General features: G+C 58.0%; 8 protein-coding genes across 8 annotated transcripts; 5 read left to right on the top strand and 3 right to left on the bottom strand.

Moving 5' to 3' along the window:
* Nucleotides 1-134: 134 nt before the first annotated feature.
* On the top strand, nt 135-1,415 carry SPSK_03401 (branched-chain amino acid aminotransferase; the record flags this gene model as incomplete). Its single annotated transcript, XM_016730239.1, has 1 exon — nt 135-1,415. The coding sequence occupies one exon, from the start codon at nt 135-137 to the stop codon at nt 1,413-1,415; it is 1,281 nt and encodes a 426-aa protein (XP_016585111.1).
* A 740-nt stretch (nt 1,416-2,155) lies between these two features.
* SPSK_03721 (NADH:ubiquinone oxidoreductase 11.6kD subunit) lies at nt 2,156-2,554 on the bottom strand (the record flags this gene model as incomplete). Its single annotated transcript, XM_016730555.1, has 2 exons — nt 2,156-2,240; nt 2,301-2,554. The coding sequence occupies 2 exons, from the start codon at nt 2,552-2,554 to the stop codon at nt 2,156-2,158; spliced, it is 339 nt and encodes a 112-aa protein (XP_016585112.1).
* Nucleotides 2,555-3,770: 1,216 nt separating this feature from the next.
* Nucleotides 3,771-5,153, top strand: SPSK_03367 (pantetheine-phosphate adenylyltransferase family protein; the record flags this gene model as incomplete). The annotated part of the gene is made up of 1 exon (XM_016730205.1): nt 3,771-5,153. The coding sequence occupies one exon, from the start codon at nt 3,771-3,773 to the stop codon at nt 5,151-5,153; it is 1,383 nt and encodes a 460-aa protein (XP_016585113.1).
* Nucleotides 5,154-5,664: 511 nt separating this feature from the next.
* On the bottom strand, nt 5,665-9,265 carry SPSK_02975 (DNA replication ATP-dependent helicase Dna2; the record flags this gene model as incomplete). Its single annotated transcript, XM_016729821.1, has 2 exons — nt 5,665-8,721; nt 8,804-9,265. The coding sequence occupies 2 exons, from the start codon at nt 9,263-9,265 to the stop codon at nt 5,665-5,667; spliced, it is 3,519 nt and encodes a 1,172-aa protein (XP_016585114.1).
* A 311-nt stretch (nt 9,266-9,576) lies between these two features.
* SPSK_03139 (uncharacterized protein) lies at nt 9,577-11,698 on the bottom strand (the record flags this gene model as incomplete). Its single annotated transcript, XM_016729980.1, has 2 exons — nt 9,577-11,619; nt 11,684-11,698. The coding sequence occupies 2 exons, from the start codon at nt 11,696-11,698 to the stop codon at nt 9,577-9,579; spliced, it is 2,058 nt and encodes a 685-aa protein (XP_016585115.1).
* A 616-nt stretch (nt 11,699-12,314) lies between these two features.
* On the top strand, nt 12,315-13,580 carry SPSK_03406 (uncharacterized protein; the record flags this gene model as incomplete). Its single annotated transcript, XM_016730244.1, has 1 exon — nt 12,315-13,580. The coding sequence occupies one exon, from the start codon at nt 12,315-12,317 to the stop codon at nt 13,578-13,580; it is 1,266 nt and encodes a 421-aa protein (XP_016585116.1).
* A 590-nt stretch (nt 13,581-14,170) lies between these two features.
* SPSK_03516 (2OG-Fe(II) oxygenase family oxidoreductase) lies at nt 14,171-15,145 on the top strand (the record flags this gene model as incomplete). The annotated part of the gene is made up of 1 exon (XM_016730354.1): nt 14,171-15,145. One exon carries the CDS (start codon nt 14,171-14,173, stop codon nt 15,143-15,145), a length of 975 nt encoding a protein of 324 aa, XP_016585117.1.
* Nucleotides 15,146-16,548: 1,403 nt separating this feature from the next.
* SPSK_03810 (uncharacterized protein) lies at nt 16,549-16,782 on the top strand (the record flags this gene model as incomplete). Its single annotated transcript, XM_016730642.1, has 1 exon — nt 16,549-16,782. The coding sequence occupies one exon, from the start codon at nt 16,549-16,551 to the stop codon at nt 16,780-16,782; it is 234 nt and encodes a 77-aa protein (XP_016585118.1).
* Between the last annotated feature and the right edge of the window lie 2,846 nt (nt 16,783-19,628).

Raw genomic sequence — 19,628 nt, forward strand, 5'->3', positions numbered from 1 at the left:
TTCCCCACGTCGTCTCTCACATTTGTTTCGTCTCCGACCGTCTCTCCCAGACCACAGGACCTCAGACGCTCCGGGCTCTTTCAGACCATCTCCCCTCTTGCCATTTCCTCTCCTCCCTCCTCTTCACATTCACAATGATGCGTCCAGCACTTCGCCGGCTTGGCCGCGCCTCGGCGTCCATCTCTGCCGCCTCGTCGTCCTCAGCTCGGCCATTACTCTCCCGCACCGCCGCCCGGCCGTTTCCACTTCTCCTTCAGCAGAGACCGTACAGCTTCAAGCCGTCTGCAGCCTCGACCTCGCAGCCGCAAGATGTGAACCCGGCCAGCCTCACCATCACCGAGACCACGACGCCTGGTCAGCTCGAAAAGCCCGAGGACCTCGTGTTCGGTCGTGCCTTTTCCGACCACATGCTCACGATGGAGTGGAACAAGGACGACGGCTGGCTGGCGCCGCAGATCACGCCGTACCAGAACCTGTCGCTCGACCCGGCCACGTGTGTGTTCCACTACGCCTTTGAGTGCTTCGAGGGCATGAAGGCCTACAAGGACAGCCAGGGCCGCATCCGCCTCTTCCGGCCGGACAAGAACATGGAGCGCTTCAACAAGTCGGCCGCGCGCATCGCCCTGCCCACCTTCTCGCCGACGGCGCTGATCGAGCTGATTGCCCGCTACGCCAAGCTGGAGTCGCGCTTCATCCCGGCCGAGCGCGGCTACTCGCTGTACCTGCGCCCGACATTGATCGGCACGCAAAAGACGCTCGGTGTCGGCCCGCCCGGCTCCGCCCTGCTCTACTTGATTGCCTCGCCCGTCGGGCCCTACTACCCGACGGGCTTCAAGGCCATCTCGCTCGAGGCGACCGACTATGCCGTGCGCGCGTGGCCCGGCGGCGTCGGCGACAAGAAGCTGGGCGCCAACTACGCGCCGTGCATTGTGCCGCAGCGCGAGGCCATGAGCCGCGGCTTCCAGCAGAACCTGTGGCTGTTTGGCGAGGAGGAGTACATCACCGAGGTCGGCACCATGAACTTTTTCGTGGCGCTGCGCAACAAGGAGACGGGCGCCAAGGAGCTCGTGACGGCGCCGCTGGACGGCACCATCCTGGAGGGCGTGACACGCGACTCGGTGCTGGCGCTGGCGCGCGAGCGCCTGCAGCCCGAGGGCTGGACCGTCTCGGAGCGCAAGTACACGATGCAGGAGCTGGCGACGGCGTCGGCCGAGGGCCGCCTGATTGAGGCCTTTGGCGCGGGCACGGCGGCCATTGTGAGCCCGGTGCGGTCCATCAGCTGGCACGGCCAGCTGGTCGACTGCGGCCTCAAGGACCACGAGGAGTCGGGCGCCGTGACCACGCGCATGAAGAACTGGATCGAGGGCATCCAGTACGGCGAGGAGGAGCACGAGTGGAGCTACCTGTGCGAGTAGTGCGAGCCTGGTTGGTGGCGATGCGATGTGTTGGGATGATCATTTTATAGCGTTCACAGCCACGTTGATAGAGAATGAAAATTTAGTACATGATGAATGTAAAGACAAGTCTCCCTGGGTGAAGACTGTTTTAAGGGTGTAGTCGACAGAACAGAAATAGCCCACCGCGGGGACATGGAGTAACACGGCATAAGCATGGTCGTGTCTCACCCAATTGTGGCTACGTCGGCGAGAGAGCATGATCGAGATATAAACACGGTTGACAATGCACAGCGCGCACAGTTGACATTGATGGCCATGTTGTGAATGCGAAATGTAAATGAGATGATAAAAGACAACATGAAACGTCAAATATACACACGTTGGCAGCCATCCACTGTCGATGGCCACGTCTCTTTCCGACCAGAAATAACAACAGAAAGAAGAAAAGCATAAATATGCAAAGATGCCTCCGAGGGATGAGAAAGGTAGAGAGAGAGAAAGAGAGTAAGATACGGTAAGAGCAAATCTAATCTCATTCGTCGTCTTTCCCCTTGCCCTTTGCCTGTCCTGTTCCAATGGCCCTATTGTCCTCCTCTAAAATGGTTGGTCGGTGTGGAAAACGAAAAGCAGGTTCTAAAGTCTTTGTTTTTGATGTTTGGTTATCGGTTGTCGTCGCGAGCCGCATCGTAACCGCCTCGCAGTTCACAGTCGCCCCGGGCGGTGTCACGTCCGTCTTCACCGTTCCTCTTTGCAGGCTTTTACTTGGCCCGCGGGAACGGGTCCTGCAGGATGCCCTCGGCCTCTAACCGCCGCCGCGCCTCCTCGAGCGCCCAGGTTTGTATCCTAGCAAAAGGGTTAGCGTGTCGCTCGCATTGCGTACGTATCGAGGGCCGGGATACATACGAGGTGTCCGGCTTGAAGGGCACGATGCATGCAAACACCAGCAGGCTACCGCAAAAGCCCCAGAACATGGGCTTCTCCCACCCCTCGTTCTTGTACTTCTCGCCCGGCTTGACGCCAAACAGCCACCCGCCCGGCGGGTCGTACTGCGAGCCGTGGCCGCCCGGTCGCCGGGCCGTGCTGGCAAACGTCCGCCGTGCTGTTCCAGAAGCTGTGGAAGCGACGGCGCGCTTGGCCGCGCCGGCTGCGAACGACATGGTCTATGTATGTGTGTGTCGAAGCGGTTTCAGAACGAATGAACTCGGAGACGCTGTTTTGCCGTCAATGGTCAGACCGTGTGTGCTGCCGGCGTCGATGGGGTTCAAAGTGAGGTGATGAGGGTTTTTCGCTTTTCCGGTGTCGGTGAGCCGGATTGAGGCGTCGGAAAATGTCAAACAACAACGAAGGAGCGGAGATGGTATGCAAGGCGGTCAATTGAATGACTGCAGCGCGGGGAGGGTGTGGTGTTGCGTCGTTGGCAAAGGGGACGTAGCCGTGAAGGGATGGTGGACGCTCAGATGGCTCTGCTTTGCCGAAGAAGAGGAGAAACCAACGAGGCGAGGTAGTCACTTTTGGCGGTGCTCGAAAAAACCGCTATGTTCCTGGCTCTCAGGCTCTGTAGTGCTGAGGGGGCAGGTACGAAGTGCTCCTGCTCGCGGGAATCTTCGGAACCAATGTCGGGCCGGACGTGTCAATCTTGACCCACACGTGATGTCGGCTCCAGCGAATCAGATCAGTTACATTGCCAGCGCGGATGGTCACGTGTGAAGCGAACGACTTCTGCCTCAGGCAGTCTCTACACATATAAACAAGGGTTAGAAAGGAAGAGGCGAGGAGCAGGTTTGGTGTTTTCTGAACACACGAAATACATCCTGTCTGTGAAATGCGAGTCGATCAGATCTTGCGTTTCTGGTTTCCATCTGCAACATACCAGCAGTGACCTGTGTGTTGCGTGGGCTGACACCTCCAAAGCCGGCAAATCGAACCAACCAAATGCAGCCAATCCAACGACTATCCAACTAACAACAGACAGAGTGCGAGCTAACCCCGTCATAGACACCCCTGCGTACCCACTCAGTCCGACCTCCGTTGTCGATCATCGACGAGCAAGCAGCACGAGGCCAGAGACAGCCCGAAGCATCACGCCTCATCCCGCAGCAACGCGAGACGAGATGTCAGAAGGGCAACGCAGCCAAGAAACGACAAGAAAGGACATCCAAACAAGCGCTGAGCAGCCACTGCATACCGTCGGTGGTTATTGTGGCGCGTGCGCTGCACACTCTGCCACGATTTGACCCTTGGCAGTCGCTCATTCCATTGTTCTCCGACTTGCTAGAGGTTGGACTGCTTCCAGTAGTACATCGTCACTTGTCATATACCCTCGTCATTGACATTTCATCGCTACCGCGACACAGTGCAACTAGTACCGCCGCCATGGCGCACAGCAACCTTCCGTCGCTGCTGCTACTGCCGTCGCCACCCGAGCCGGCCAGCCAGGCTGCTCTGGGCGCCGCGTACCGGCCGCCGCTCGAGATGGCCCTGGCCAAGACCAAGAGCGCCGCCCGGGCGACCACGCTCATCGTCGCCGTCGCCTTTCCGTTCGTGGGCGGGCCCTCGCAAGACAGCAAGCGGTTCGCCTGGCCGGATGCCCAGTCGCTTCTGGCCGGCCTGTACAAAATCGTGGCCGTGCTGTGCGAGAAGCTGCACATTGGGACCGACGTGGACGGCGGGCCTGGCTCGGTGGACACGCGCGTGGTGCTGCTGGACCACGACCGCGAGCGGCGGTTCCCCGAATACATGCCCATCATTGAGCCGAACAACACGGTGCTCGTGGACCTTCCCTCGTTCGCCTCGGCGTATCACCCCTGGAACAAGATTTTCTACCCGCAAAGCGAGGCCGGCCTGCACTTGAGCAACCTGTACCTCAAGTTTGCACAGCTGGTGCACAAGACGACCGACGACCAGGTTGTTCCGGTGGACGGCGGCCTGACGCTACGTGTTGGCGCCACCACGACGCGGACGGGGACGTCGTCCGGCCTCACGTCGGGCACCATCACACCGTCGCACATTATCCACATCCCCACGCCCCTGCACAAGACGGTGTGCCTCGGCGGGACGTTTGACTACCTGCACCCGGGGCACAAGCTGCTCTTGACGGCCGGCGCACTGCTGCTGGACGTTCCGCTGCCCATGTCGAGCGGACCGTGCGAGTACATCATCGGCGTCACGGGCGACGAGCTGCTCAAGAACAAAAAGTTCGCCGAGTACGTGCAGCCGTGGGACGAGCGCGCGCGCAACGTCATCAACTTCTTGGCGACCGTCTTGAACCTGTCACGCGACGGCTGGGAGGAGAAGATTGGCCCCGAGATTGACGAAAAGGACGGCGACTTCACGGCCACCTTCCGCAACGAGGCCATTGTTGTGCAGTGTGTGCGCATCCACGACGCGTTTGGGCCGACGGTGGAACGGCAGGACATTACGAGCCTCGTGGTGTCGGGCGAGACGCGGTCGGGCGGCCGGGCCGTCAACGAGAAGCGCGCAGCGCGGGGCTGGCTGCCGCTGGAGACGTTTGTGGTGGACGTGCTGAGTGCGGACGAGGCCGTGGCCGAGATGGCCGCTGCGGCCGGCGAGTCGGCGTCCGGAAGGGAAGCAACCGCAGTCGCCGAGAACTTTGACTCCAAGATCAGCAGTACCGCTATACGGCAGCAGAGAGCCGAGGCCGCGGCCGCGGCGGCCGTGATCGCAACAACCACAGCGGCTGCAGTCGTGGCTACGGCAGAGACTGCGGCGCAGACAGCAGCATCACAGACCGCATGAATGATGAGAAAAGATGCTCAACCCGCAAACACATGTTTGATTTCTTGGCTGTTTTTGACCCAAAATGTTACGCTTACGATTCAACGAAATTGGCACTTCAGTCCTAAGGGAAGACACTACAAAATTGTATATAGTTAATTATGAGCTCAAAATGATACACGACACTGTGACGTTCACAAATGACTCAAGAACTGGGCCAGTCTTGTACGACGTCGTAATGCCTTTCGGCGCGATCAGTGGAGTCTCGTTACAGCGGCTTTAAGCACTCTACTCAATCGACACGGAAGCAGCATGCATCTTTACAGCGGTTTTGTCAACATATGGCCTTGTTTTCCAAAATAAAGCTAATCCAGAGTGAATACACATACTCAAAACCGACAAATGAACGCCATCCAATCCTGTGCTATGCTGACCCGTCCGTTTGATGCTTCTGTCCATGATTTGTTTCCTTTGTCAAGAAGAAATAAAAAAGAAAAAAAAGACACAACACACAATACAGCACCCATCCCAATTATGTCGGATGCTTTCCGCCCATCATGTCATTCAGAATGCCCTGCAGCACGGGCCGTCCTTTCAGCAGGGCCTCTTTATCCCTACCGACCCGCTTGCCGGGCTGCAGAAGCCCTGGTCGGGCGTTTTCTTTGCCGGCGGACGGAACGATGCCCTGGCGACTTGGTGATTTTGCGGTCGCCGGACCGACCTTTTTGAACGGTTTCTGCGCTTGTATCCGCGCCACAGGGTGCGGCGGCATAGACCGCGTCGTCTGGATGTAGTTGTCGTCCTTGCCGGGGAAGCGCGCGCCGCCGCCATAGCCCATCATGCCCTTCTCGGCTCCAAGGGACGCATCCAGAGAGGCCGATGCCGCCTGGGTCGCCGGCAGCTCTTCAAACAGGTGGTTGTCGAGCGCGTCGGCAGGCAGGTCGTAGATCCAGCGGCGCTCTTCCATCAGACGCACAAAGCGCGCCAGCATCTCCTCGCCGGTCTCGCCATTGTGCAAGTCTCTGTCCATCCGCTCCTTTTTATCCTTTTTGTCCCTCTCCACGCGACCAGTGCCCTGGAGCGTGCTGCGGCTGCCGACGACCAGCAGCTTGGTCTTGGCCCGCGTAAACGCCACATTGACGCGGCGCCAGTCCTTGAGCAGATCGCCGATGCTGCAGGACTCGTTGCTGCGCACGAGCGAGAGGACAATGACCTCCTTGTCGCGGCCCTGGAACCGGTCGGCCGTGTGCATTTCAATGTCGCTGCCCCTGGCCTTGACGCCGCGCAGCTGGTGCTTCAGCAGGGCCAGCTGCGAGCGGTAGTGCGTCATCACACCAATCTCCGACGCAGGGATCCCGACCGTCAGCAGCGCCTCGACGAGTTGCGTCACCAGGCGCGCCTCGCACGGGTTGACAATGCGGTTGCCCTTGGCCTCTTCGCGGCTGCCGTCGATCGAATCCGTGTTGACAAAGGCCACGCGCGTCTCCGGCCGCACGAGATCGCGCAGCCAGCAGGCCGCGCTGCTGCCGCCCATGGTGCAAAAGCTGCTGCCGGGCGTCAGGCGCGCCATGGAGCGGGCGTTGTGATGGTGCTGGTGCAGGCGCGCCATGTCGGGCACATGCAGGGTGCGCGTCCGCAGCGCCTCGGTGCCGCACTTGAGGCGCCCCTGGTAGATGAGCGTGTTGCTCAGCGCCATAATGTCTTCGCTCATGCGGTACTGGTGCTCCAGATTCACCACCGAGTCGGGGTGCGTGTCCGACAGCAGCTTGAACAGCGAAATGTCCAGCCCGCCCACGCGCGCCTCCTCGTTCTGCACCAGCGGTGGCAGCTGGTTGTGGTCGCCCACGAGCACAAACGTGCGCGCCATGCGGATGGGGCCCAAGCAGATGGGCAGCGTAATCTGGCTGGCCTCGTCGACAATGCAGTAGTCGAACATGCGCTCGTTGAAGAGGGCATGCCCAATACCCAGGCACGACGTCGCCACGATCGGCGTGTCGTGCCACGCCGCGCGGATGTCTTCGAGGCTCGCCTTGGGCTCGGCTGCCAGGATGGCAAAGTCGCGCACGTCGGGGTGCACCTTGGACGGGGCGCCGAGGCGCAGGATGGGCGTCTGCGCGTGGCGCAGTTTCAGCAAGATGTTGTCGACGGCCGTGTGCGTGTACGAGGTCAGCAGCACGCTCTTGCCCTGGCTGACGAGCGCGCGTATAATGTGTGCAATCGTCGTCGTCTTGCCCGTGCCCGGCATGCCCAGCACGAGGGCGTAGTCCTGGGCGCTCATGACCTTGGCTATGGCGCGCTTCTGGTCAACGTTGAGCGCATCGGTGCCGTCGCCGTCGTCCAGCACGTACTGTGTCGGGGCCGCTTTGAAGCGCGGCGGAACGAGGTCGACAACGAGCTGGCGAATCTCGCGCAGGCCGACGCGGTGGCCCGCCATGATCTGCACAATGTTGTTGCGCACGGTGGACATGCCTTGGCTGAACTCGTCCTTGTCCACGCGGTAGCGGACGGCATGGGCATTGTGGCTGCCGTTGTGGTCGTCGCCCAGCCGCGAGCGCCCGCCATAGTTCTCCTCGATACCGATTCGCTTCCTTGGCCCGGCGCCCGCCTCCATGATCCCCGCAAAGACTTGGTTCGTCTTCTCGTTGAAGCCGTCTTCACGGATGCGGGCGCTGTGTAGGCGGCGGTCGACGGCGACGTCCATGCGCTGCTTGCGAATGGCCATGACAAACCCAATGGCGAGCGCAAAGTGGCCGTCCTCGTCCGACACGACAATGGGGTCACCGACGGCCAGCTGCGAGTCCATAAACGAAAAGCCCGGCGTCGGGTGCTCCTTGACCAATGTGTAGTGGAACCGGTTGACCTTGCTGCTGCCGGCCTCCTCGTACGCGGAGCCCTGCTCAATGATGACGTCGGCAAAGCAGCGCCCGAGCTTCTCGCGCTCGGCGCTGACCATGGTCCACAGCTCGCGGCGGACCTTGAGGCCGACCATTTCCTCTTTGGTGAGCAGGTCGTCCCACTTCAAGAAGAAGTCGCGGTGCTTCGGCGTGAGGTGGCCGACAATCTCGTTGAACTTGTCCCCCATGCCGCTGGTCTCGGCCGTGCCTTCGTCGGCGAGCTTGTGGTAGACGAAGCACGAGGTCTGGGCGAAACAACGGCCGCAGGCGTTGCGATTGCGCAGCATGTCCGGCAACTGGACGCTGCTCTCGCGGGTGTGGCAGGCAAGCTCGTTGCGCTTCATAATCATGTGGCGCAGTTCGTTGCGGATGGCCGGGATGCGCATCATCTGCGAGTTTTCCGTATAGTAAAGAATGCCGTACACAATCTCAATGTCATAGCGGTCGGACAGCAGCAGGTTGTACAGCACGGTCTGTGCCTGGTGCGCCGCCGTGGCGTTGCGGCCCGTCTTGAGCTCAAAGGGCACCGTGAGAGTCTTGCTGTCGCTGCCGACGTTCATGGTGACTTGGACCGTGGCATCGATGTTGCCCTTGAGGCCGTACATGGGCGACCAGACGTGTTCCTCGACATCTAGCAACTTGCTCACACACATGTTGACTTTTTCACCATTGCGGCCTGCAGCATTTGCACCGGGCTGTCAAAGAGTTAGATTGGTCTCTTAACCAATTTCCGCGCCGTATGTCCCTCACATTCACACAGGCACAGGCATGACGTACCTTTGGCTTCGGTGCCACAAAGAGCTCGGCCCAGCACTGCAGCTCGCGGGTGCGGGTTAAGAGATACTCGCGGGCCGTGGGCACATCAAGCTTGACAATGTAGAGATCCTCGAGGTGCTTTTGGATGGCGGAGTCGATGGTAGTGCGTACAAAGGGACCGGTCCACTGGTTGCTCATGAGTGCCTCCTGGAAGATCTCGTGCAGCAGCGTGCCGTAGACGAGGGGCGGGCTGGCGTCGCTGGCCGACTTGACGCGGTCCTTGAGGACGGCACGACGCGTGCAGTCAAAGGATTCGGCAACGTTGGTCGCAGAAACAAGCTGGTCCGGGTGCAGGATGAGCATGCCGTGGTCGTTGTCGACGACGCACATGCCGGTCGCGTCAAACTCGCCAAGGACATGGACGTAGGCCTTGACGGCGGCCGGTGTGTCAAACCAGTCGCCGCGCAGATGCACGGCGCGCATCGAGCCTGACCGGTCACCGTCTGCCTGCACAACGAGTATCTGCAAGTGTCAGTGCGGGTCGGAGGACGCAAGTAGGGTTTTCAGGTGTTGCAGCAAGGCCGGCTACCTTTTCTTGGCATAGCCTCTCTCGCTCGTCATGGTACGACGAAATAAGCACGTTGGTTACGAGATATCGCTGAATGGCCTTGCGCTTGTGGCTGGACTACAAAGAGAGAGAGAGACAGGTCTTAGTATACAGGACACAAGAAAGAACCAAAACAGTCATTCCATCATATCCATATACTCTATCGGGCCATTCTATGAGGGTGGCATCATACGCTTTGTGTATTGGCCCAGGGCGTAAAGGCTGTGGACGCTGGGCCGGCACGGCTGGCTGCTTGGGTGGCAGCAAGTTCAGCGGCCTCGAAATCAAAGTCTTCCCCAAAGTCGTCGCCGCCATACATGTCCTCCATGTCAGCCACTCCTGGTTGGGCTGCAGGCGCAGCGGCAGGCGCCGGCTTGGTGTAGGCGGCATTGGTGTCGACGGTGTCGTCGGCCCGGGGTATTGAGCTTGTGAGGTCAATGGGTTGTTGCTGTTGGTTCTTCTTGGTGGTAGAGTTCTCTGCAGCGGTCACCGCGGTAAATACGTCGTCATCGAGGCCGTCGCCCAGGTCGCCAAACTCGTCCTCAGCACCGGCATCGGCCATTCTTGCGGCAACCACATTCGTTTCCGTGTCGGATCGCTTCGGGGGCGCCAGACTAGCATCGATCTCGGCCAGCATGTCGTCGTCAAAGAGGTTGTCATCAAGGTCGTCAAAGTCGTCAAAGACATCGTCGCCGTAGTCGGACACGTGGTCTTTGGTCTTGGTTTCTGTCATTTTTGTCATTTCTGTTGCGTCCGTTGTTTCTGTTGGTTCAGTGGTGGCAGGCTTGCCGTTGGACTCTGTATCTGGTATACTGGGATCTTTCTCTCGAAAAGACTTGTCGTTGACGGTGAGGGATAGCCGGTGAAGAGACACGGGTGAGGCAGGCCGAACAGGTGGCTCTGCGTCGACCATATCGACCGTATCAACCTGGTCTGCCAGCTCGTCTTCTACCAGTGTCTCTTCTTGCCGTGATGAAGGAGGTGGTGCTGATGCTTGTTGCCGGCTTAGTGGGCGTGATTCTTGTGGTACGGATGGTTGCCGTGGCTGTGGTATCGTCTCGTGTGGGCTTGGTGCAGCAACCAGGTCGTTGCCGTCTGTCTTTCGCCGCTTTGTTGTCGGTGTCGTCAACGTCGTGTTACAGCTCATGGAGCGTCTCAAGCCGGCCGCAGTTCGTGGTGATGGTCCGTTTGCTGCAGGCAGGTTGGCCTGCCGTTCCAGCCCAATTCCCGACGAGTCGGCCCCCGGGGCCAAGCTACGCACAGTCGACCGCCCGACCTCGGTCCGGTGCCGTGCCAGCCCGTTGTGTTTCCGCGGGAAGCGGTCCTCGAGTGCCAGGTTGGCCGCCGTGGCCGAAGCCATCACCTCTTTGAACTTTTGCACATTCTCGGCGACCCTTTTGGAGCGTGAGTTGGTGGGCGACGAGGGCGGGCTGCAGCTGCGCGGACGCTTGGTGCCCTGTTTCTGCTTGGCGGCAGCGACGGCGGCAGCGACAGGAGAGGGATCATGATTCTGGCCGGTCAACCAGGACAGCTTGGCGTCGGGCGAGATGCCGAGAGACTCGCGGATCTTGGGGGTGTCGGGCGTGCCGACGAGCTCCTGCCAAGCAAAGCGCGCCCGGGGTGTGCGGACGTGGATGCTCAAGAACTCGGGCGTGGCAGCAACCGTGGGCGTGATTTTGCTCGGCTGTGTGCTGGGGAGGTCGCCGGTGGCTGAGGCCGTGGCCCCGTTGGTCGTAGCATCCTTGTCATCTTTTGCAATGTCGTTTTCCTTGTCCAAGTGTGGCGGTGCGGATGTTGCTATCGATGCCGCGTCTCCTGGTCGTATCGAGCTGGGTTTTGTTTGGCTTGCTTGTCGCGGCTGGCTCCCCTTCCGGCTGTCTCGCTGGCTATCTCGCTGGCCTGTCTTTTGGCTGGCCTTCTTCGAGGCCGTAGCTGGTGCCATTGCAGCAGCTTGGATCTCGTCAACCTCGACTGCCTGCACGGGGCCTCCTTTCGTGTTGGCTGCGTTGATGACGGACTTGTCGACGTCGACAGACTTCTCTGCAGCCTTCTTCGCTTTCGCCGTCTTGTTTTTCTTCTCACGAAACTGGAACTTCTTCAGCTTGATCTTGGTCGTCTCGGACACCTCAATGGGCGGCGGAGGTGGCGGTGGCAAAGGCGGAGGATATGGAGGAGGATTCGGCCGTGGAGCGTGCGAGATTCGATTCCATGGCCGGTTGCCGTAGTGTTTCTGTCGGTTAGTCTACTCCCCGATGCGTGTGTCGCCCAGTTGAATCTCAAGCCAATCCACTCACATATGGTCTGTTCATGTATGGCAACAAAGCTCGCTGGACAAAGCAGCGGACTCGCCAGGTAGCATTGGATAAAACACGCAACAGTGGCCATCCCTCGGACGGGAGGCTGGATTGGTGGGCCGTGTGAGGTCGGCAGGCGGTAGTGCGTGTTGTGGTGGATGCAGCATGGCGTCTGCTATTCGCCCACGGTGTGATCGTGTGGGCTGCGACTGTGTGGATTGTGCGGCCGTGTGCATTTTGCCGTACAAATATACATCGACCGTGGAACGCGGTTCGACGCGTCCGTGTTGCTAGGGAGCTGTTTGTCGTACCCCACAACGCGTCGATGTCGCGGTGGGTCTTCCTGACACAGACATTGACAGCCGTTGTGTGACCGTGGCTGGTGCTTGTGGCGCGTATACACGTGATGCGAAATGCTTTTGCCGGAGCAGGTAGCTGGACGGGAATGATCTCATCACCCCACTAGCTAATGCCAGCTTTTTAGAGCTCTTTAGTGATCGCCACTTGTTTCTCAGCTTCAACACCTGCGTGCGCATTCGACGCCAACTCCTCTCACACTCACCACCAGCACCTCTTCCAACTCAATTCGAAACGGCTGGCTAGTCTCCAGCTACGGTCACTCCCACCCACAATGGCCAACAACCGCAGCGGAGAGGGACCCGTCGACCTCAATGCCGACCCCAACGCTCTCGGCAGCATCCACGTCAAATCCGTCAAGGAGGCCGCTGCGCTCTCGCAGTACCTCCCCATCCGCTGGGACGAGCTGCCTAAGCTTCCGTTTTATAGCAGGCTGGTCGGCTACGACGACAGCTGGTACCGCGCCACGATTGCCATGTCCGTGATCGGCATGCGCTCGCGTGCCCAGCGCATGCTCAGCCAGGAGGAGGTGCAGATCCTCGCCAACATGACAGCCGGGCTGACAACGACAATGTCCTACGAGTTCCCCGTGATGCTGGGCACCTCCATATTTCTAGAACGCCGCACGCGGCCGACGTTTGGCTTCCCCTTTTACAAGCCGAAAGAAGGGTTCGACCCCAATGTCTTCCCGACCAAGACGTCGCGCCTCATCGAGGGCCCGATGGCACGGACGGCCTGGCACGTGTTCCGCTTCAGTATGTATGCTGCGGCGTCGCACTTTATACTGCGCACGGCCTTCTTTGCGTACGGCACGGTGGCCAACTCGTACGTCTTTGACAGGGACCCGCGGTTGGCGGATTTGCGGACAAGCCTCAAGTCCGCGCTCGCTGCGAAACGAGGTCCAGATTCGATCCTCAAGGTCACAGAGCGCGCCGCAAGCCGTACGGCGGAGGCGCGCGAGGCTCTTGAGAGGCGCGGGCGGGATCGGGAAGCGCAGCAGCGCGGCGTGCTTCCAGACCAGGAGCAGCAGCAGCAGCAGCAGCAGCAACAGCAGCAACAGTACCAGCCATACCAGCAATGCCAGAGTCCGCCACAGCAGCAGCAACAGAAACAACCGCAGACACAAAGCTACGACGACTATAGCACCGACCTCGACGACGACTTTTACGACGACGCTTCGCCCGTGTCACCGGCCGAGCAGCGCCGCAGGAGCGGCTGGAAGCAGCAGCCGACGTCGGGGACGGGCGAAGGCACCGCCTGGGACCGCCTGCGCTCACCGGGACACGCGGGTGAGAAGCCCACGGCCATTTCGCAGGCGCCGCCGGGACAGTACGGCTGGGAGGCGTTGCGCAAGGGCAAATCGCCGCCACAGCCTCCGAGCAAACAGGACAACAGCAACCGGCCGACGACGGGTGACTACACATTCAACGAAGACGAAGAGGAGAAGTCGTATGCGCGCAATCAGGCGCAAAAGGACTTTGACGCCATGCTAGAGAAGGAGCGTCAGGGTGAGAGCGACAGGCCTAGTCGACGGTGGTAGGGAACGGTAGCAGGCCGTTCGGTGTTTGGTGTCTCACAACTCAGTCAATTTGTCGGTCCAGCCAGAGTGCTGGCGACTCATCGTTGTACGGTAAACGTGCCGTTGTATAGCAGAATTGTATGAGTACCGTCAAATGGTTTCACGGGTGGTGCATCCGACCTGTGTAATATTCAAGTGTCTCAAGGGAACATGTAAAGCCGAGAAATCAGCGAAATATCGGCAGCCTCCGCAAACTGATAAGCGCCAAGCCATCACGGCTATTGGCTGGCTGCAGTAGTCGCCTCTCCGCGAGGGGCCGTCTTACACGGATAAGGCTACTTGTACGTCGTTTTATCTTCAACATCGAGCCTTGTGCACGAACGTGAACGAGACGCCAACCACCCGACGCCATCGTAAAATGGTCGCAAGGCCTCTACTAGCACGGGCAGGTTCGGCGTCACAAGCAGTCTTATCTTCCCAAAACGGCACGTGTCGTCGGCGGTGGCCACCACGAGCGCCTCCGCGACTGGGTACAAAAGACCGCGAAGGTCAATCAATTTTATAGGCAAAGGGAAAGGGCACAACTTTCACAATTGTTGGCTCGAAACAAAATGCCTTTCCATATCCCTACCATCGATATTGCGCCGTTCCTGGCGGATCCCACGTCCGAGGCCGCCGCCCAGGTCGTCGCCGACGTACGCACCGCCTGCATGACCACCGGCTTCTTCTCCCTCGTCGGCCATAATGTACCTCGCGACTTGCAGCAGAGACTTCTCGCCGCTTCGGCCAAGTTGTTTGCCCTCCCGCTGGAGACAAAAAAGACACTGCGGCCGCCAACCGGGTCGCCGCTGCTCAACCGCGGCTACGAACTCATCGGCGCTCAAGTGCTGCAGGAAGGTGCCCTGCCCGACCTGAAAGAGGGTTTCTTTATTGGCCAAGACATTCCGTATGGCGATCCCCGTGCCCACAAGCACCCGCTCCTCATGGGCGCCAATGTCTTTCCCGGCGACGCCGATAATTTTGACGAGGCCACGTTGCGCGAGCCGGCCGAGGCATACTACACGGCCGTCCTGCAGCTGGCACGCACCGTACTCGCCGTTCTGGCCCGCGGCCTGCCCTACGGCGACGACGTATTCACCGAGTTCGTGGCCAACGACCCGGTGTGCAACCTGCGCCTGCTGCACTACCCGCCACAGCGCAGCGAGGACGCCCGGCAGCTCGGTGCCGGCGCACACACCGACTTTGGCGCCGTGACGCTTCTCTACCAGGACGGATCAGGCGGCCTCGAGGTGCTGGACGCAGCGACGGGTGACTGGGTGGCGGTGGCGCCCAACGCGGATGCGTACGTGGTCAACGTCGGCGACATGCTGAGCCTCTGGACCAAAAACGTCTACAAGAGCAATGTGCACCGGGTGATCAACCGGGGCTCGATAGACCGCTACTCGATTCCCTTTTTCGTCGACGGCAACCTCGACACAAAACTGGCTCCGTTGGACGGCAGTGCGCCGCTAGATGGCGGCGATGTGCTGACAGCAGAGCAGCACTTGTTGAAGCGGCTGGGCAAGAGCTACAGCATAACGGTATAGAAGTAGTCATGCAGCTTGAATCAGTTTTGTGTTTTTCGTGAGGGGATAAGGTCTCGCATATTTCTGATGAAGATCACCTTTGAAGCCCGTCTTGTGAGAGATGTTGAAAATCACAGGGTTTCGGATACCTGCGAGTCAGTAAATGCAATCTAACTTTCCCACTAAACTTCCGATCCAAAGTGTATTAGTTATCGAATATGAAGTGACACTTTTGCGAATAGTTTCTGCAGGGCAGAAGAAGTGATGCAACATCGGGATGTCCTGGCCGACAACGGACTACATGGATTATTGCCTTTGCCGCTTGTCGCGAGAGTCGTTTGTAATTACCGGAAACGCAGTCGGAGATGCTCCCAGCGCAGAAAAAAGAGGAGAGGTCGTCTTCCGTTGCGTGGTTTCGACCACGTAATGAGAATCAGACTGCCCTGCGATGCCGGCACACGTCACCGTACTTGATCGTGCAAGGGAAACGATAATCAAGAAATTAAAGTGCCGAAAAAATGCCAAACAGCAACTATCCCAGAAAGGGACAAAATTTTGCGAGAGGTCGGTGGCTTGGGTTGATTGGAGAGGAAGAAAAGTCGCAGTTTGGTTGATGTTCAGGGGTATTTTGTCATGTCATATTTTGGGTCGGTCGCTCTTTCTGTACTTTACAATCTTTTCTGCCCAGTCGTTGGTGCCGTCTGTCCAAATGCTCTTCTTGCCCTTTCCGCTTTTTCATTTTTGTCTTCGTTGCCCCTGTTTGGACACTCTCGACTGTCTTCCATTTTAGGAAAGAGCGGGCATGACTCTCTCCAACGATCCCCATTCTCACCTTAACCGTCTCTGCTTCTCTCGCCACCTTTCTGATTTGCCAACCTTTCTCTCGTCGTCCACCCCCACGAGAAGCAAATTATCGTCACTTCACGCCGACGAAGACGCCGTATGCAGGTGCGCGCGCATCCTGAATGGTTGCATTCTTCCGAAGACCTCACCGGCGTGACCAGACCCAAGCTACCCACGTTTTTCATATGTAAATCATCACAGTCGACTCTTCCGTACTCGCATCACACCCTGAGCAACTAGGCCAAGGAATCTTTAACACAGCTGTGAGCCTCCCTTAATCCACCTCGAAAAGGCTAGACGCACATTCCAACCAGGTCAAAGGCGGGCGACACATGCCGCTGCAGTGAGCGGCTTGGTGGCGTCGACAACGTACTTTGCCCAGGGCACATCCTTCTCAAGCTTCTGGCGTTGTGGTTCGTGGCAAACATCCGTGGGGGATACTCAGGAAATTTCGGGAAAGAAGCATCCAGCCTTGAAAATGGCTTTCTTTGGCATTCTAGTTGGGGACCTTGACGGCGACATGAGGGCTGGTTGACGCCGTTCAAAACGGAGGTGAAGTCGATCATCGTGGGATGATCGAGATGTTTACTTCTGCTATCATAAACAGCTTCATCAGCGTCGACCGCTTCCCTTGGGCAGCCCTCATTCATCCCTCGGATGTCAGCTTGACAATCGACAAGTCCACCATTGGCCACTTTCCGTGTATCGACGTTAGTGTTGACCACCAGCCACCATCCGACCTACACCCCAAGCTGTTTCGTCTGGATCCGGCAACCGCACCAGCCAGCGGCATCTCTCTCCGCCCGCTTTGCTAATCCCACACCCTTCTATCACGCTGGCCCTTCGGCTCAGGCTGTGCGTTGAGGCAAACCTCTGGCCAGCGTCCAGTGTCTAAAGTGGCCAAAATCTCCGAACAACACAATGTCTGCCGACACAGTGTCTCTGTCGCGTGACCACCATCGACTTCCGATCTCAGTGTCATCCCAGCCACGATCGCCACCATAGGTCGGATACATGCTCGCTCCTAATCTGTGTTATGCTTTTACTTTCACGGCACACCTACCGATCGACAGATGCAGGATCAGAGGCAGGTGATGCGACTGTACATGTACGCCGCCCGCGAAGATCATGTCGATGTTGTGCATGGCGGGGGTTCAATCGCTGATATGGTCGAGAGCCATCCATGCTCTGCAGCCCTCTCTGTCTCTCGAGTTTGACGCGAGGAGCCAGCACTCGCATGCTTCTCGGAGACTCGCCATGTCCTCCAGCTATCCTTCCTGGCCCCGTCTCTTTGCCACTTTGCCACTCAAGCCAACTCGACCAATACCATCGAGTCTAAGGCAGGTACTCCATGACAAGAACACATTGCAACCTGTTTGACACGACCACGCTGCAACGAATGTACATTCAATACAAAGTATATCAATATTTCGTGCCCATGCCGCGCCTCGGGCCCATCCGTTCTTGTGTGGCAGCCACGAGACCTGTGATATGCCCAAGAAGGGAACAACGACATATACCGGTGTGTTCACGGCTGACCGGTTCATTCTCGTTGGACAGCATTCTTGGGAAAGTCTTGGTTCTCATGCATTGCAGGGTTCGCTTTCATTTCCCTAAAGGCGTGGATGCCGACGTCTGGTGATGTCTTTCTGCAACCAACACGTGTTGCGTGCAGTCTGGCTAGTTGTGGGAGTGCATCGGATGAGGTTTTGGTTGAACCGGGCGTTGTCCTCGTCGTTATGAGAGAACTGACTTTTGCGTATGCAGTCTCACTCAACGTCCGAACCACAAGGCTCAACTTGAAGCTCCTCATGATCCTCACGCGCCTCTCGCTCCTCTTACGTCCCTCGCACCTCATATCCACCCAAGCAACCATCATCAGTACGCCAGCGCATTGCGATACATCCACGCCCCTAGGCAATATTCAGGCAGCCCTCCTCGGGGCCCGACGACCCTCCTGTCGACGACAGAAGCCAAGCCTATAGCGAACCCCTCGTCAGCAGTTCGTACCTTGTACGTCGTAAGTCGTAGCGTCAAGAGGGCAGGTCCAGATTGCGGGGTGCAGGACAAGCGTGCACTTGCGTGCATGAGGGGGATGCCAACCCAAGTGGTGTCCACAAGAGGGAATGGAATGGACGAAGTAGGCAAAATATGAGGGATGGGAGGTAGCGAAGAGGCGGCTGCGCAGTTACGGATACATGGTGCCTTTCGAAGTGCACCACGCTGGACGCAACTGAGACAGGTATAAGGAACAGATGGCCATGACACCACTCTCGTCGGTATAATCGGGAGAAGCTGTTAACAGTTTATTGTCTTCGTGTGCGGTTTCTCCGAGACCAGGCCAGCCTGAAAAGCATACAGAGACAGGGTATTTTCTTGGGTCGGTCGATATCCGATCGTGTCACCGGATGTGGATATATTGAGTATGGTCCTTGTCAGGAGGCCTGAATGAGACACTTTGTAGGATGCACCTGGACTGCGCAAACCCGTTACTATTTCCATCTGGCGAAGTCTGGAATCTGTGACCCTTTTTTCAAAGCGTTGTCGTGTCCCCATTTGAAGCGGACCTGCGGCGCAGCAGTAATAAAAGGACGTTATAAGCATCACGAGATTCGCAAACTTTGAACCCATTGATTGCTCTTAGTTCGTCGGACGCATCCTCCTTTCTCGCCCATCTTCCATAATCCACGAAATCCATCAGCTCTCTTGAACGGCGTCTTTCGAGCGGAAGTAACAAATCTACTACATACGTGGGTGGTTAATGTAAAAAATGCAATGGTGGAGGGGCGGGAAATGGAAAGGGAAAAAGGACATCAGTCAACCTTCTTCATTCCCGGACGTGGGGAAACGAAAATCTGGGGCAGCGCCCCGTAAAGAAAGAGGGGTTGTGCGAGACGCTTGTCGTGACATATGATAATGCGTCTCATGCACAGCGTTGTTGCGTCCTGCCTTGGTCAGACGCGCTTCCGCAATACCAAGAGACTAATGTCGAGAGCGTCTCCTTCACGTTTGATAAATTGCAGCCGCAGTCAATGCCTATTTTGAGAGCGAGTCCTTCAAAGCTTGCAGGATGCAGGATCACAAGAAAAGGAGGGCCGAATTCATGATGAAGGATGGAAACGGAAGTCGACAGCGTCGATCTCGGGCATCATGGTGGATTGGAGAAACGTTTGTCGAATACAGCTGCAGCTGGCCAGCTTTAGCCGGAGGAAGCATAACGAGGATACACAGAAAAGTCAGAAAAGTCGGGGGTAGTATCACCACGAACGAAGTAAAAACAGCCGCCAGGAAATGTAAAAGGAAGTCGGACAACAAAACTCGGCCTGATACGAAGTCGATCGGAGACGTGCAGGAAGGAGCCTAATATTACCACATTCCCCATACATCGATGCATCGACATATGTACATTGTTGACTGGTCCAGGCGTGAATGTGGTTCTCGTCTGATTGTCTTCTTTGTCCTCTTCATGACTCTTGGTCGTTGGCGGCCAGAGTCGTGTTCGATGGCCGTTGTAACCCAATATCGGATAGCCGCGACTTGCGTCGTAACAGTTGGGCACACACGAAGAGTGTCGACAAAAAAGAGTCAAAATCAAACAGTCAGACAATGGATGGATACTGCAAGGAATCACGCGTGAACATAAAGTGGATGGGGATAGATG

Source organism: Sporothrix schenckii (genome assembly GCF_000961545.1).
Source record: "Sporothrix schenckii 1099-18 chromosome Unknown Cont47, whole genome shotgun sequence".
In the NCBI taxonomy this organism is placed as follows: Eukaryota; Fungi; Ascomycota; class Sordariomycetes; order Ophiostomatales; family Ophiostomataceae; genus Sporothrix; species Sporothrix schenckii.